The sequence below is a fragment of the Alosa alosa genome, chromosome 5 (genome assembly GCF_017589495.1).
Source record: "Alosa alosa isolate M-15738 ecotype Scorff River chromosome 5, AALO_Geno_1.1, whole genome shotgun sequence".
Taxonomy (NCBI): domain Eukaryota; kingdom Metazoa; phylum Chordata; class Actinopteri; order Clupeiformes; family Clupeidae; genus Alosa; species Alosa alosa.
The window spans coordinates 23110021-23127857 of record NC_063193.1 but is presented as its reverse complement, the minus strand read 5'-3'; the positions used below and the strand labels follow the sequence as shown (position 1 = coordinate 23127857).

The following is a 17837-nucleotide window of genomic DNA, read 5'->3' as shown; positions in this document are numbered from 1 at the left end:
GCATAATGAGGGCTCAGCTGTTAGGTTGGTCACCAAGGCCTGTCATCAGCAATAAAAATTCCCATGCAAAGTCAAAATTATTGTGAGGGAACGCAACATTATTGTGAAAGAATGCAACATTTATTGTGAAGGAACACAATAGAAGATACAAAATAAATTCCCATCATGTCCCTTCACAGGCCACATACTTATTGTTATTCAAGTACATGGTGACTTTTAGTTTCACACTAGTCATGTGAACAATTACCCTGGATAGTTTTCCTTCCCTTAATTCCACCAAATAGCCAAAATACTTTTTTGTCTGCTAAACTTTGTTGAACTTTCGGACGACATTCTGTTGTTGCTCCCAACAACTCAACAGTGTTGACTTGACAGTGGCACAAGGTAGAGAAGTAGTGTGAAACAGCGTTTCCCATACATTGACTTATTTGTGGCGGCCCACCACATTATCAACATTGACCACCACACAATGACTTTGCATGTTGTACTTTAATTTAGATGGAATTTGTTTATTGTAGATATGTGCACCTTTGCGCAGCCTCCCCTTGTCTCTCAACAAACCTACATGCATTTTTAAAGAAAACATTAACAATCCTGCAATTGTAAAAGTCCACAGGCTAAATCGTGCTTAAACCTGCATCATAACCACGCTGCACTAATTGGTTAAAAACAGTTAATTCTGCAAACCTACCACCACAAATAGAATTCAACTCTGTGGGAAACACTGTGAAATAATGGGAAGGTTGCTGATTCAATCCCAACTCCCCCTGGTTCTGTGTCAGAGTGTCCTTTAGCAAAACACTGAACCTCAACTGCCCAGTTGTGCAGGTTACCTTGTGTACAGTAGCAACCGCCATCGATGATATGCATGTGAGTGTGTGTGAATGGGTAAGAGTGTGTAGACAGTAATCTCTACTGTCTCTACAGTAAAACTCTTTGAGTGCTCTGATGTAAATGTAATTCACTGGACCTGACCATCTAAAACCAAAACACATTCAGATAATATACAGGGTTTAAATCGAGACAAAACAAAAACAAAACAATCCAACAAAATCCAAATGTAAACTAAAAGTCATTGCCCTCCCTCCTGAAAAAAGCAGATTACATTTATGCAGGGGAGTTGCTAGAAAATGTGGGCCATCTGAACTAATATACCCTCCTCCCCCCAATGATATTGGTCATTATGCTGTGCTGTCAGTGCAGGCCCCTTGAAATCAGTCAATTCATCCAAGGTTTCCTAGGTGTCATAACACCAGAAAAAGTGGCGTGACAGAGGTGGTATGCATACAACATCACATTCTGTGCTTAGGGAACCAATAACAGTAGTTTTGTTCATTTTAATCACTTTTTACTCAATCAAACAGTAAACTACACAGCACACAGTATATTTTCCTAAAATGACAAAATCAAAGATTGTGGTGCCCCCCTCCAACATCTCCCTGCTTTGTGTTGATTGAGCCTGACAAGCTTCATTAGCTGATTGTAACACTGGACTAACTACTGGCTATAACAGAAATGACCTCAAAATGGAACAAGAGCTGAGAGGATTAAAAAGAAAATCTGTGAAATGACATGTGAGCATTTTTCGCAGGTATGTTTAAAAATGTTTAATTCTTATAATTGTAAATAAGCATTAGCAAGCTTGTACTCGTCCACCTTAGGTCTAAACTGTCGGGCAAATAACTAAGACATAGCCAGAAGTTAAGTTAGTGAGTCTGATCCAGGAGATACGGTTGGTACGGTTGAGTCACATTAATGTGCAAACATATGTGCTAATGTGACTCAACGTGCACATATATGTGCTAATGTGACTCAACCATATGGTTGCACATGTGTGTGTGCATGTTTGTGACTAAATCGTATGGTTGCACATGTGTGTGTGCATGTTTGTGACTCAACCGTATGGTTGCACATGTGCATGCGATGTGCATGTGTGGCAAAAATCGAGTGAAGACAACGAGCCCCAAATTCTTTGTGCGGTAGTTGTACAGCAGCAATCACACATCATTCAGAGATTAATTCTACAAAGCAATACGAGCAACTCATACATATCTGCACCTAATTCTTTATGGCAGTGCCTGGTCTTCTTCCTGTAATGGCATTTGCGCCCACTTCCTGTACTGGCATCCTTGTGAAACAGCATTTCAGTGTTACAGAAGAGAGGTTGACACCTTACTCTATTCACCTACCAAATTCTTTAACTTCACATGTCTGCCCCCCCCCCCCCTTATACTTCACACAAGTGGTACAAATAACACTGGCATTTAAAGTTCTAAGTGCAAGTAAGCGAAATAAGCCTAAGAATTAGATTCAGGTGTAGGGTTGTAGTTCAGTTCTTAGTGGGAGAGCAGTCTCTACCCAGCGGTTGTGATTGTTCATGACTGCCATCCACACTTTCTGCTCTTCCTCTGAGGAGTCCATCCATAGGACTGTCTGATCATAGCTGACACCTACACACAGAGAAAACCGAGATAGGTCAGGTAGGACTACTGGAAGCATAACTCATTGTAAACCTCATTTTCATCTGGAGTGCCATAGTCATCATAGCATATGAATGCATTGTTTATGATGTGTGCCATTCACCTGCGCCTGTGCTGAACCTCACTCCTCCCAAACAATGTGCGGCGAGTGCGTGTTTGTCCCACACAGTCATCTCCACACAGATGTGTGTGAGGTCAGATGCGTGGATGCCATCGTACACCATGGTGTGGTTGAACACCGGAGAAGCTGACCGTCTGACCACGCGAGTCCTCTGGCCACTAGACCGGTTCTCATCTGGTAACACACAGCTGAGCACACAGAAACAAGGACAAGGTTGGGATGTTTATTAGTAAGCTTGCTTGTGTGTGTGTGTGTGCGCGCAACTGTGTACCTTTTCACAAATGTGCTGGGAACTCTCTGTTTTGAAGAGATGACCGCAGCTTCCCTAAGCCATATGTGCAACTCTCCTGTAGGGGGCAGGCCAGAGCCTAGTAGGTGAGGAAGAAAGGTAAAGGGTGAGGAAGAAAAGTAAAGAGTCAGCACACAGGCTCCACAACACAGACCCAATTCTCTCACGCTTGTTTGTTTTTGGTACGTTGTGTGTGTACCTTCGGCGCCAGGTGGTACGAACTTCATTGAGAGCAGTATGGTCCCTGTGGTAGTTCCCATGGCAGGATCCATGAGGAACTGGGTGAAGGGAGCACAAGGAAGATGGTTTAGAGTGGTAAGGAAGGAGACTGAGGAAGATGGAAGTGTCAGTGTGGAATAGAGACAGGTAATCAGAGAATGAATGTTGATCATTGTTCACAATAAAGAAGTCAAAGTAAAACAAAATAATGAAAAACAGATATGACTAGATATGTCTGGGGGAACTATTTTCAGACCTCACTGTGTAGTGTAAAAAATAACCAACTACATAACAAAGTGGAGACAATCCAAACTGAGCAGTGGCAAAGACAAAAAACTTGAGGTTTATTAACGAATCCGGGAGTTGATACAGCACGATCGATCGATCGATCGATCGATAGATAGATAGATAGATAGATACTTTATTGATCCCCAAGGGGAAATTCAAGATATATATAGCAAGTAGGCTATACCAGAGTCACCACCGTACCAACTCCACACAAAATACAAGCTCTCTTGCTTAAATACGTTTCTAGTCATCCTCATTTCGTCGCCTCACGTGGGCCCTCTCTCCGGCCGTATCTTGTCTTGTGAGGCGCCGGCATTACGTTAAAGGAAATAGTAATCATCGGTGATTGTGTCAAGAGAAAACCTTGTCATCAATGATTAATTGCCGCCATCATGTGGCATGACAAAAGGTCGTGCATGGACATGACTGACGAAAGGTCATTTGGGTTGGCTTGATCAAAGGCTTTGGGTGGTGATAATTAAAATAAATGATTTAAAAAATATACATTATGGAATGTCTCACTACAACTGCACTCATGGAAACACTCAGAGGTTCAGTGGTAATTTGTCTAGTAAGGAGTAACACTGGCACATTGTCATGGGGCTAGATGGGTAGGAGGAGGGTGGACTCACTCGGGGCTGCAGGGAGTGCCAGCAGGGTTGGCTCTTGTCCCAGTCCCACTGGTTTAGTTGGGCCTCCACTGCCCCCAAGAACACATTGGCCCTCAAAGCTTCAGTATGCCACACGGACAGCGACAAAACACGACCCCTGATGTCAGCCACCTTATACTGGGAGAGCAAAACCACAGGCATAACCACACAGACCACCTTATACTGGGGGGGGATGGAGTTGCAGATAGATGTGTTAGGTAGATAAATTCTGTTAAAGTAAAGGACATAAGAACAGAAGGATAGGCATGAGGAACAGTGGTTTATCTCTAATGTGAGGACTTTGTGTTAAAGGCGTCAGGTGTTTAGATGGAGGTGGCTTACTGTGAAGATCTCATTGTAAATTGGGTTGACTGTTTTCTTCTTCACGGATGTCTTCCTTTTACTCTGACTGGACATATCTGGCAGTAGATAGACCTTTACATACCTACAATAAATATGACCCATTGGCATACACTGTACGTAGATATCAAGTACACAACAATAATACATTATACATTACAAGAAGCTTGTGCTTTCATAGACTTAGAGAGCGAGACAGAGAGATTGACATGTGACATGTCTCTCTCTCTTTTGAAATGTACTCACGGGTTTGTGCGGTTTCTGCGGGCTTGTGCAAGATCCTGACAGCGATACACATACACTACAAGCTCCTCCTTGTGGTGGTGGTATTGCAGAGAGAACTGGATTCGTCCACTTACAACCGCATCCCCAATTTCCCCAACACTCATCAAACTTGTCACACTGCCATTCCACTGAAACACATGCAGAGACATCAGTTATTTATTTTATGTATTAAGGGGAGAGAGAGAGAGAGAGAGAGAGAGAGAGAGAGAGAGAGAGAGAGATACACACACAAAGAGACAGTTGTGGTGGTGTTTACCGTAGTATTGTACTGCAAACTGCTGGTTGAGCCAATTCTGATTGGATCAAGTTCCAAAATGCTGATAGAGTCTGTGTCCTGCAAGTATAGATACAAACCTCGTCATTCACAATGTCTACACAAGTCACAGACTAAGACGTGTGATCATTTCTGAAATTGTACTTTTTTACAATTGATCTGTTTAACATCAAGGTGCTACACTGTATCAGTGTTTTCGGGGGGCGGATTATGAATCTGGCTGTGTGGTGTTGTTGGTCAGGAAAAATACTTTCTAGTGAATTTCTCGCATCATACAGTAATAGCTGTAGAGAGACTCTGGGTGTGTAGGTACCTGCAGTGAGGAGGGCGTCGGGTCAGAGATACTCTCCTCAGCTTTCTCCTCCACATCTCTTCCTAATGGAGACACATCACCATGTGTGGAGACTACTAGACAGAAAATGCACAAGTGTTATTTCATCTAGAAGTCTTTACTACATCTGTTCTTCACTTCATTTCTACCTTTTATTTTATTCTCCCATCATTCTGCATACTTACAACATCTACAACATTAAATATATGCATAATTCTAGCAGTGCATCATCTATTTCAATGATATAATAATAATTTTATGAAATCATCAAACATAGTGGCATAGTATTTTATCTTGTCAGATAAAAGCATAGTCAAACACAATGGACCTTTTTCACAGTAGCCATTTTTCATATGAAATCTATGGCACACCCAGGTGTATTAAATTAAGGTTCTGATTCTGCTACACTTTAATTGATCAGAGACTTCATTCATGTAATTAATTAGTAACACCTGTGCTTCCCCTACTATTTCATGTCAAAATGGCTGCTGTGAAAAAGGTGTATGTAGTAGAGAAATGATAGATACATCTAAAACATTAAATATATGCATAATTCTAGCAGTGCATCATCTATTTCAATGATATAATTCCGGTTCCAGCGCTGTCGAGAGAGGCAGCCTGTCGAGGTAGCTCCGTGTCTTCTTGAATTTCCCCTTGAGGATCAATAAAGTATCTATCTATCTATCTATCTATCTATCTATCTATCTATCTATCTAATAACAATTTTATGAAATCAAACATAGTGGCATAGTAGCAAACTAGAAAAAAAAATAATCTTGTCAGATAAAAGCATAGTCAAACACAATGTAGTAGAGAAATGATAGATACGGTACCTTTGTTTTCTGAATTCTTTTCATTCGCATCTTTACACTTTAAAAAGCAAAACAAAATGTTCAACATCAGTCATAGAGGCATCGAAGTCAAAGAGTTAACATGCCGGATTGAATCATTAATCATATGGATGTGTCTGTTGTGATTTTGAAAGAAGACTGAAGTGAGGTGTACTAATGTTTTGGTCAAAATGATACGAGCATTCATGGCACATGTTTTATGTTGAAGTATTTCTAATCAGAATTTGACTGAATGGATGATATGGTTAATGCCCCTGTCCTTTTGTTTTACAAACATAAAAAAAAGTCTGTCAAAGGCAGAAAAGGCCAGTGCTTGTGAAGAGTATTAAGAGCATGAGAACATGGTTTGAGTCCACACATTGACACCGAAGTTGCAGAGGTGTTCTGATTCTTGGGCGAGGTGTGGGAGGCACCCTGGTCTGGGAACTGCAATGGGGAAAGAAACAAATAAAACAACACTTAAAGTTTAAGCACAAAATGTAGAGCACATTGAATGACCACTATATTCTACACAGAAGCTGCATACTTTTTTTGTGTTCAAAACTTTGCATAGCACAACTTGAAAATGGATATACACATATACAGCAGAGGGAACTATAGGGCGCCTGCATACAAGACCAATCTGTACAGCACTTTGTAATTATGCATTACTTTCCCTGAAAAATAAAATATAGACATATACTGTACACTCATCCAGTGCAGTAACAGTGAAATGATTCAGGATTTTATTTTAACCCATTTACTATTGTACCTTACATGCATGAACTGTAATGCAACTGTAACTGTAATCCAAGTCAACCAGCACTAAAATGAAGAAATGTAACCAACTTGATAAAGAGTTGAATGTCATTTCATTTCTTTTTTCTTAATATATATATATTTTTTGGTTTTATTGTATTCATTCCGTAAAGAGGCTTGTCTCTGAGTGGGAGGCACCTTTTTATGTAGGCAAGGTGACGGCAGTAACTAATGTTTTTAAGTAGCCAATGAATGAGGCATTTTTCTTCATTATTCTTTTCTCTCTTTTTCCTATGGACCCTTTCAAGAGAATTCCATTATCAGCATCATAGTTGGCCCCACAAGACTTCCTTTTTAACATTCCATATGTTATCTTAATGCAGAGGAAGTAGATTGGGGCCCAAATATAACTTTCAAGCATTGTTTTTGTTTACCTTGTTGAAAGGGTCTATAATTTGCTCTTAGTACAGCAGCAGGTGGATTGTACATAAACTGGCATGCAGAGTACAACTTTCAGTAAAGATAACAGCAATGACTGAAATGCAGTGTTGTGTTTGGAGTGTAGGCTGCAGTGTGACAATAAAATCTGTTTCATAGAGCATCAAAAAACAACAATAGCCTATGAAGAACAAGTGGGCAGAACAGTTAAAACAAGTGGGTTACCATCATCTTTCCAAGTGGGCCTAAATAGCTTACTTTTAGACACACAAACAGCAATGAATCAACACAACACTTTTTGAATCAATGAATCAATACAAAACACTCTTTTTGAAAGCTAAATGTTGGCAGGTATGACGCACAACTATATGGGACACAGTTACAAACATACACTTCCACAAAAGTTTATACATTTCTAAGAACACTCTGGGGTACACGTGCACCTGCACAGTCACACTCTTAGGACTTCTCACCCCTTTTCACGATCCTCTTCCTCCTTCTCATCTCTGTCATAGTCATCCTCTTCAGCTGTCTGCTTACATTCAATGTCTGTCTGCTTCTCAAAAACAGTCGTCAGAGGAATGTCTGTTGGATATTCCAATCAGAATTTTTATCAGTTTATCAGAGTGTATAAAGAATTGATCAATCCTGATGTTATGATCCTTCTCAGAATGGTTATTGAATATGGCCAGTGATGGCATTTCCAATTCAACTCCAACTCATCCAGTAGGCTAGCTAGCCCACTGTATGTTCACTCACTCATTTAACATGGGCAAACTACCAATCTTCTTTGTGAGAAAGAAACAAAACGATATGCCAGCCTGCCCCCAAACCTCACCAAAATGTAAAACAGCCTCCTCGTTTGACTTAGATATGTTGTGTTGAAAGACTTTCAAAGGCAGGTTCTACCAATTAGGAACCATAGCCAAGCTGAAACCCATTCTGTCCGCAACTGATCTTGAAACTGTTATCCATGCATTCATCTCCTCCCGCTTAGACTACTGCAATTGTCTGTACATTGGCATGTCACAATCAAACCTGAATAAACTCCAGCTTGTACAAAACGCTGCCGCTAGGCTCCTTACCAACACCAAAAAGAGTGATCACATAATGCTAATTTTAGCTCAGCTACACTGGCTTCCTATCAAATTCAGGATTGAGTTTAAAATTGTATTTTTTGTTTTTAAAGCCCTTAAAGGTTTAGCCCCACCTTACATCTGTGAACTTCTGCCCCCACATTCTACTACCAGGTCAACTGCTGCTTGCCGTCCCACATACACACATTAAAACCCGTGGCAACCGAGCTTTTTCTGTAGCTGCTCCAAAGCTCTGGAATACCCTCCCTCCACATATCAAATCCTCCCCTACAATTAACTCCAATGTCAAGACATATTTTTTCTCACTTGCCTTGGCTCAACCCTTGTTGTTTTTAAATGTGCTATATAAATAAATGTCTTGACTTGACTTGAACACAGGATTACTTGAAACCACCAAGCACTTTCTGCACACTCCCCAGAGCGATTAACATCCCAGCATTATGTACAAAGTGGCAGAGACACAAACATATTACACTTTTTCAAATAGTCAAGACTTAGTATTGTAATAACGTGCGGAAATGTAGTAGAAAAAATCTAAATATTCACACAGTCAATGTAACAAAGGGCCGACTCTAGATCAGTCGTATTGCTTGCCTCCAACCAGCCAATCAGAGAGCACGCTGCCCTCCGGGACTTCAGAACGTTGTTAATACAGAGGAAGAAGAAAGTTCTCGAGAGAGCTGGCGTTAAGTGACTGAGTGTGCTGTTTAAATGATTGTTTGTTATAGTGTTTTAAGGTGTATTTTCTACTTGTGTGCGTTCAGTAACAAGTGAGTATCTGTATTATGTTTGGTGTATGTTATGTGTCAAGTTATTGAAGAAATATCGTAAAAGCGTGAGGCACGCGATTCACACATGCATTTACCACGAGTGCGTGTTTACCGCGAGTGAAATGCTTATGCTGTAAGTGTGGACTTAGCCACACATAATGTTAGGACACATTCCATATGAATGTCGAATAGTACCATGTTTATTATTATGTATGCCTATGTGACTTGTTTACCATATTATGCTATACTTACCTGTTACACATTCATCAGTAGTGTTAATGTTAATGTGGTGAGGTCATGCTATGTTCAGCTAAGCTAGGTTGCTATTATAACATGTAGCAGACATGTATAGGCTATAGCTCATGTTGTAGCTTATGTTTATTTGTATCTAGCACATAGCTGATTATTGTCTCTCTTATCTCCTACACACACACACACACACACACACACACTTACACACCCATACACATAGACCTGTTTATTGGGATTCAGCCATCTGTGGATTTCTGCAATAAACCTGTTGGAAGAACATTTTGGTGTGCACATTCTGACCGATTGTCCCTCAGCGGCCACAGCTTTTAATTGACCTCAAGATCTAGTTAATGTCCATCAGAACAGTCAAAATATTATTGACACTGACGCCGTTGGCACAATAATGATGCCATTTCTTTGGTCAGTTCTCTTACTCATCAGCAAGTGTCAATTTGTGGAGGCCTGAAAAACGGACGAGCTAGACGAGCTGTGCCCTCTTACCACAAGGCCAGCTCGATCCAAACATTCTCATCCATGGCTAAATGATACCCTCCGATCGCGCACCAAACTCAGAGCCGAGAGGAAATGGCACAAATCAAACTAGCTGACGACCTCAAAAACTACCAGACACTCCTGACCTCCTTCTCAGCCAGCATCACTGCTGCTAAGACTGCTTTCTACAATGACAAAATCAACAGCTACAGACACTCGAAAACTTTTTCTCAACCTTCAAATCGCTACTCAACCCTCAGCTGCCTCCTCCTCCATCCAGCCTTACTGCAGATACCCTCGCCTCATTTTTTTTAAAACAAAGTGGCGGCAATCAGCAGTCAATTCTCTACATGCCCACTCAACGATCTGACTCAGATACCGCACTCCTACAACCTCTAGGGACTGCTGGAACATCCTTTTCAGCATTCACGCCTCTCTCCGAGTGAAGTGTCCAGACTCCTGACATGCAGCCGTCCTACCACATGCTCGCTGGACCCTATACCCACGAGCCTACTTCAGTCCATCAGCCCGACCATCGCTCCAGCTATCACACATGTGATCAATGCCTCGCTAACCTCCGCACATTTCCAACAGCGCTCAAAATGGCCCGGTAACACCGTTATTTAAGAAAGCTTCTCAACCCTGCTCAAGTCGAGAACTACCGCCCTGTCTCACTACTGCCTTTCCTATCCAAAGGCATTGAACGAGCAGTCTCCAAACAGGTCTCTGACTTCCTTTCACAGAACAACCTTCTGGATCCAAATCAGTCTGGGTTCAAAAAGCGCCACTCTACCGAAACGGCTCTGCTGTCTGTAACAGAAGCCTTAAAGAAGCCAGGGCGACCGCCGATCATCAGTACTCATTCTGCTTGACTTATCGGCTTGCCTTTGACACGGTTAATCACCGTATCCTTCTCTCTATACTCGCTGACATGGGAATCTCCGGAGCTGCTCTCTCCTGGTTTGAATCCTACCTCACAGGACGCTCGTTTAACGTATCATGGCTTGGTCAGCTATCTGCACCTCACCATCTCACCACAGGGGTCCCCCAGGGCTCAGTGCTGGGCCCCCTCCTCTTTGCTATCTACACCACCTCCTTGGGACAGATTATCCGTTCGCGCGCGGCTTCTCATACCACTGCTATGCAGACGACACACAGCTCTATCTGTCCTTTCCACCTGACGACCCCCTGGTTTCAGCACGGATCTCAGATTGCCTTTCAGACATAGCTACATGGATGAAAGCACACCACCTCCAGCTGAACCTCTCAAAGACTGAACTGCTGGTCATCCCAGCTAAACCTACCATACACCACGACATCAACATCAAATTTGACTCCCTGTCTGTTTCACCGACCAGGACTGCAAGAAATCTAGGAGTTGTTCTCGACAACCAACTAAACTTCTCAGATCATGTTGCCTCAGTCGCCTCGGGTCATGCCGTTTAGCACTCTACAACATACGGAAAAATCAGGACTTACTTGACTCAAGATGCTACCCAACTTCTGGTTCAGGCAATAGTCATCTCACGACACGACTCGACTACTGCAATGCCCTCCTGACAGGTCTCCCAGCCTGCGCCCAGTGAAACCACTTCAGATGATCCAGAACGCTGGGCGGCTGGTCTACAACCAACCCAAAGGGCACATGTTACCCCGCTGCTCATCCAGCTACACTGGCTACCTATGGCGGCCGCATCAAATTCAAGTCTCTAACGCTTGCCTACAAAGTAGTCTCGGTTCTGCTCCCACCTACTTGAATGCCCTCATACAGACTTACACTACCTCCAGACCGCTGCGCTCCTCTGGCCGAACAACGTCTAGCTCTACCACCCGATGCACGCCAAGCCAATCCAAACTTTTCTCATCTGTTGTTCCTCGTTGGTGGAACACACTGCCAGTTCCTACAAGGGCAGGGACATCCTTTTCCACTTTCAAAAACTCCTGAAGACCCAGCTCTTTAGAGAACATCTACTCTCATAGCAACACTTTACAACAAGTCTTACTGATCCTAGCACTCACCAGCCGTTAAACTGACAAGTAACTGTTAAAATACAGCACTCACCGACGCACTTATTCTTATTGTACTCTGTGTTTTTTTGTTTTGTTTTTGTTTTAAACTGTCCTAAAATTGTGAGAATTGTTCTAAAACTTACTGTTTACCATGTTGTTAGTCGCTTTGGTTAAAAAAGCGTCAGCCAAATGTAATGTAATGTAATGTAATGTAATGAAAAAGTGTGGAGGAGGAATGCACACCCAAGTAAAGGTACTGGCCAGGAGATTATCAAATGAAATTAAATCTTGATAAATTGAACCTTGATAAAGGCTGTGTGGCGAAACGTTGGTCATCAATAAATATGTGTGTGGCTACTCAAATTTTAACAAAATGAATCAGGCGTCAACATGACCACATTAACAGACGTCAACATTAATCAGTTGATATTCTTATCAGTGATTTCACACTTAGTCACTATTAATGGAAGGCAATAGAAGAGCATGTGACCTTTGACACATCTCTTTTGGCGGATGGAGGAATGTACTATGTCGACTCCACCTCTCTGGTGTCTCCTGTCCCTCTCCTCAGTAAACCATGTGCCCGAAAGCTGGCGCAGACGCAGTGGGTCACATTCTGTCTTTTCCAGTTGGCTGTTAAACACAGGTAAACACACACACACACACACACAGTCATTGTCAAATGTTGAGAGCTTCAGCAACTAACCCTAGAACAAATTGAAATCTGATACACAACAAAGGGTCTCATTACTTCACCCCACCTTCTAAGCACAAACAAGCACGGGGCTGCAACTGATAGCAATCGAGAAGTCTTGTAAAAGAGGACATGGTCCTGAGCACAACTGAGATTTTTCATCTGAGGGACAGTGAAATGTTGCACCTAACAACATCCCACTATCCTCAGATCATTTGAAGCAACCCATAGTGAGGGTGAGTGAGTATATAGTAAATTCTAGAATTTCACACTAATGGAAGGTAGTCTGGAAAAGTACAGACAAACGTATTCCCCTTATCATAAATACTATGTTAGCTTGTGTGTGAGAGTGTGTGTTTGTGTGCACTGTATTCAATTGTGCATTTGTGCGTACACATCCAATGCAAACACAAACCATAGTCTCCTCTCCTCCCGTTTCTGCAACTCCTTGTCTCTTTCCAAAACATCCAAGATGACTGCTGCCTCCTCATCTGTCAACTCCCCCAATTCAACCTCCATCTGACAAATACAATCAGAGAGAGAGAGAGATATTGCAGGTATTTGAAGAAATAAATAAATCCCTCTCTCACCCTAACACAACAACTTAGGGTGTAGAATTATCCTGTGTACAGAAAGTCATGCAAACACTTGAGAATGTGCACATGCAACTGAAACTTCAAACTTTTCTAACCAGTAGTCTGTACCCCTCTGCTGAATTAACAACAGACCAGAGACAAAAGTGTGGATTCCTTTCCCATCCTGCCATTAACTACAAACACAATGAAGCACTTGTCAACACCCGGGAAAGGGGGGACCATGGAGAAGGGAGGACGGAGAGAAAAAGGAGCTGAATAAAGCCTCTATATTTACCTTGCATTCATCATCACAACCAACCAGAAAGTTGCCCACTTTGCTTTCCAGCTTGCTTTTCCAGTCTGTTGCTTTCCGTGTCTTGCTGCCGGTCTCCCCAGAGTTAAGGTTTGCTTTCTGCCTGATTAGCCCATTCTCCTCATCCACCCACCCGGAGGATTTGAAAACAAGAACTGGATCACTGCACAGACTTGGATAGGGATGTGCAAGAGAGTGCTGTCAATGTACAGGATTACTTCATATGCTAGCTAGCGTTTGTTAAATAAATAAATATCAAAGCACCATATACCTTTAAACCACACCCCACCAACACCACGGATATGCAGGTCCGGCTTTAGAAATGGGTGTAACCAGGGACTGTCAACTGTTATCTGTCCTCACCCACTAAATACACTTACAAAGACACAAATATGCACATTCACGCACACACACACAGAATGTTAACTGACATGTGACACTGTATTTTCCTTTTTCAAGATCGAACCAATCTAGCTAGCTCTCCAAAATTCACAATCAAGAATAAGCCTATTTCACAGTGTCCAGGTGTCCGGCCTCGTTGATGTTAATGATGCCTTAATTGGCAGGGTAAAACGTCTTCCTGCTTTTGTCTTTCCTGTGGACTTTTTTTTTGCTGTCTATGGGACTGTGCTGTTCCACAGGAAGTTGATTTACACAGCGGCCCCATCTTGTGAAATGGGCTAATTCAGAAGAGAAAGTTAAGAATTGTATTCCTGAATTAAATGTAAAAAAATGTAAATGTAAAAAGGGCACAGTGAGCCCCCCATGTATGCCCCCAGAGCGCTGTAGCTGCCTTGCTACATTACCTACTGGCTGTAGCCACTCGAGCTAGGTAAAGCCGATTGTTTTCGTTTTGTTTCTCTCGTAGGCTACCGACAGTAGGCTACTCGGTGATCGCGAAATGGAGATCTATGTGAAAACTCGCCGGAGGATTTCTCCTTTAGCTTAACTGACATTCTGGATACTGTGTTAGTACGAGCCTAATCAATTTTGTTTAAGTTTTAAAAATATGTATCTAAAATGTTTGGCAAAAAAAACTACTGTCCTTAGAGGAAGACAACGGAAGTTTCACGGAAAAACATACGTTTTGACTGTTTAATCCTCTCTGTAATAACAGTGCCCTCACACTATCGCACGTGACAATTTACTTAAAAAGGTGATTTTCTCCTCTTCTGCCGTATCGTGACAGGAGAACCATGCCAACTTTGGATGTGGTTATCTTAGCGATACTTTTTGCAATACCCTCGATATACATGTCGTTGGAAAGCTTAGTTTATGGCCGTTCATGTGAGTACAATAACTTAATTTTGTACATTTTACCGAAGTGACTGGTTTCGCCTTGCAGGGTCACATTTTTATGACCCGGTACATCTGGACCCCTTATTCCAAAGATTGTTAAGGCGGAGCAAGATACTTCGTAGTAGTTCCAAAGATTGTTAAGGCGGAGCAAGATACTTCGTCGTAGTTCATGTCTATGGGCGCGAAATGGGGATCGAATCCTGTCTGCATAAAGAGGCGTGTCGATGACGTATTGACGAGCGTACGTTGCAACCGGCCAACAGCAGCTGCATAAATAACTGGCGCACACCTGATATAAGGTTGATTTTCTCCAGACTGGAATGCTCAAAAATGCTAAAAATGTACCTGAAATGTTCAGAAGGGTTTGAGGATCATGAAAACGTGCCCAAAATTCACATTCCTAAGTCTATAGAACCAAGACCTTAGCATATGTGGTGAAATTCTGAGCTATGCCCATAGACTTCAATGGAGCAGTCGCTGCCTCTGCTCTGCATAAAGGGGGATTTTGACCCCCTCGTGCGATCCGGGTTCCCGGAAGTGGCTCCTGATGAAACATCTTGCTCCGCCTTAACAATCTTTGGTAGTTCATGTCTATGGGCGCGAAATGGGGATCGAATCCTGTCTGCATAAAGAGGCGTGTCGATGACGTATTGATGAGCGTACATTGCAACCGCCAACAGCAGCTGCATAAATAACCGGCGCGACACCTGATATAAGGTTGATTTTCTCAGACTGGAATGCTCAAAAATGCTAAAAATGTACCTGAAATGTTCAGAAGGGTTTGAGGATCATGAAAACGCGTGCCGAAATTCACATTCCTAACTCTATAGAACCAAGACCTTAGCATATGTGGTGAAATTCTGAGCTATGCCCATAGACTTCAATGGCAAGTCGCTGCCTCTGCTCTGCATAAAGGGGGATTTTGACCCCCCCCTCGTGCGATCCGGGTTCCCGGAAGTGGCTCCTGATGAAACATCTTGCTCCGCCTTAACAATCTTTGCTTATTCCTACAATTCCAATATGGCGGCTGTCCAAAAAAGCAGTTTGGGATGGGGCCTTCCTAACCTGGAAAATCCAGATCCATTGTGCTCTCGCGAGAACTCTGGATTTCCAGGGTAGGGCCTTCCTACATCTGTGCCAAATGTTGGCGCTTTTAGATGAATTTGCGAGAAATTACCTGTTCATGTGATCTTACAGAAAACATGTGCATACACACATAAATACACATACACTAAACAGACTACACACAGGCCCCCAAACTACTCGGCATGTGTCTACTCTGTTCTTTCAACGTGTCTTGGCAGGGACGGGTATCTAAGTCTCATGACCTCACCACAGGTGTGCCTCAGGGATCAGTATTAGGACCCTTGTTTTTCTCTATTTACACCACTTCCTTAAGTGAGACCATTCGCTCCCATGGATTTGACTATTACTGTTATGCAGTCGACACTCAACTTTACCTGTCTTTCCCACCTGATGACTCTAGCATTTCCCACCGGATTTCTGCATGCCTTGAGGATATTTCAGCCTGGATGAAAGATCGGCCCCTTCAGCTTAATCTCTCAAAAACTGAGTTTTTGGCGTTTCCAGCTAAAACAGCTATTCCCCAACAGATTAACATCCAGCTTGACTCAACTTCACTGACCCCAACTAGATCGGCACGTAACTTGGGCGTTGTAATTAATGGCCGACCCAACTTCTCTGAGCATGTAGCTTCTATTGCAAAATCATGTCGGTTCATGCTTTACAACATTAGGAAGATCAGACCTTATCTGACACAAGATTCCACACAACTTCTTGTTCAAACCATGGTCATCTCCAAGCTGGACTATTGTAATTCACTATTAGCTGACTTACCCGCTTGTGTAATAAGATCATTACAGCTGATTCAGAATGCTGGAGCACGCCTGGTCTTCAATCAGCCAAAGAGGACACATGTAACTCCTCTCCTAGTTACTCTCCATTGGCTCCCTATAGTAGCCAGAATTAAATTTACATCTCTCACTTTGGCCTATAGGACACTGACTGGATGTGCTCCTAGTTATTTTGGGCCAACCGCCCACTGCGGTCTTCTGATGAGCGTCTGTTATGTCGACCAGTCATAAACACTAGGTCTAATTCAAGACTCTTTTCCTCAGTGGTTCCATGTTGGTAGAATGAGTTGCCCAGTGCTCTCCGTTCCAGACATTCCTGTTCAACATGCACTTAGTTCTTTAAGCACTTTTTATGCGTTATGGTTTGTATAATATTATTTTATTTCTATTAGGCTGTTGATTAATTTGACATTATTGTTTATTATTGATATTCTTCTTAATATCTTACCATATCATTGTTTTTTATATTATTGATTGAATTAGTCCAGGCAATCTGTGAGAAAAAATCACCCAACCCAAAACTAATTGCAACAGAAATGATTTTTGTTGTATTCAGTTCATGAAACCTTCCCATATCACATACCAAAAGTCCATGAAAATCCAAGTGGTGGAACATTGTCAAAATTGGAATTATTTGTGCATAGGTCAATGGCGAAAAGCTGCACCTTTGGCAGTTTTATTGAACTTTCATAGCACAGGGGATATGTGAAAATTAGGTCAAATTCTTTCATAAAGGCATGAAACTTGGTGAACTTGTACAGTTTGGAGCCCTGAACATTTTCAGATATAAAACCATTATCAAAAAACCCTAATGGTCGCCGTGGCAACCATTAAATGTTCCACTATAACTGAATTACGCCTATATTCTATATTCTATATTCCAAATTCTTCATTATATCTCCTGAACTAAACATGGTATCTCAGAACAAGTGATGCCTACAGGGATGAGCAGTATTTATTACATGTATTCCATATTTCAAATACAAAATATATCGTATATTCGTAATTTGTATTTGACTGGGTTGAAAAAAACGGCTTCGTATTTTGTATCAAAATACTTTATAGGTATGTATTTTTGTAGTTTAAAATATTGAAAAATATTTTTGGTAAAACCAATAGAGTGGTGAAGTCCCGCCC

General features: G+C 42.0%; 1 protein-coding gene across 1 annotated transcript; it reads right to left on the bottom strand.

The window, feature by feature from the left end:
* Positions 1–493: 493 nt before the first annotated feature.
* Positions 494–13956, bottom strand: sytl1 (synaptotagmin-like 1). The gene is made up of 16 exons (XM_048244519.1): positions 13799–13956; positions 13510–13725; positions 13055–13158; positions 12436–12578; positions 7798–7909; positions 6441–6574; positions 6131–6181; positions 5280–5371; positions 4949–5026; positions 4654–4820; positions 4390–4492; positions 4030–4185; positions 3090–3168; positions 2873–2969; positions 2584–2789; positions 494–2450 (listed from the first exon to the last, which is right to left on the bottom strand). Exons 3-16 carry the CDS (start codon positions 13156–13158, stop codon positions 2311–2313), a joined length of 1662 nt encoding a protein of 553 aa, XP_048100476.1. The 5' UTR covers positions 13510–13725; positions 13799–13956; the 3' UTR covers positions 494–2310.
* Positions 13957–17837: the final 3881 nt, after the last annotated feature.

What these genes read in the sequence shown, in the direction of transcription:
- sytl1 (XM_048244519.1), bottom strand. Translation starts at nt 13,158, where the DNA reads ATGGAGGTTGAATTGGGGGAGTTGACAGATGAGGAGGCAGCAGTCATC. An exon ending in CGGGAGGAGAGGAGACTATG is followed by an intron (nt 12,579 to 13,054) that starts GTTTGTGTTTGC and finishes TGTGTTTAACAG; the next exon opens with CCAACTGGAAAAGACAGAAT. An exon ending in CACTGGCCTTTTCTGCCTTT is followed by an intron (nt 6,182 to 6,440) that starts GACAGACTTTTT and finishes TGAACATTTTGT; the next exon opens with TTTGCTTTTTAAAGTGTAAA.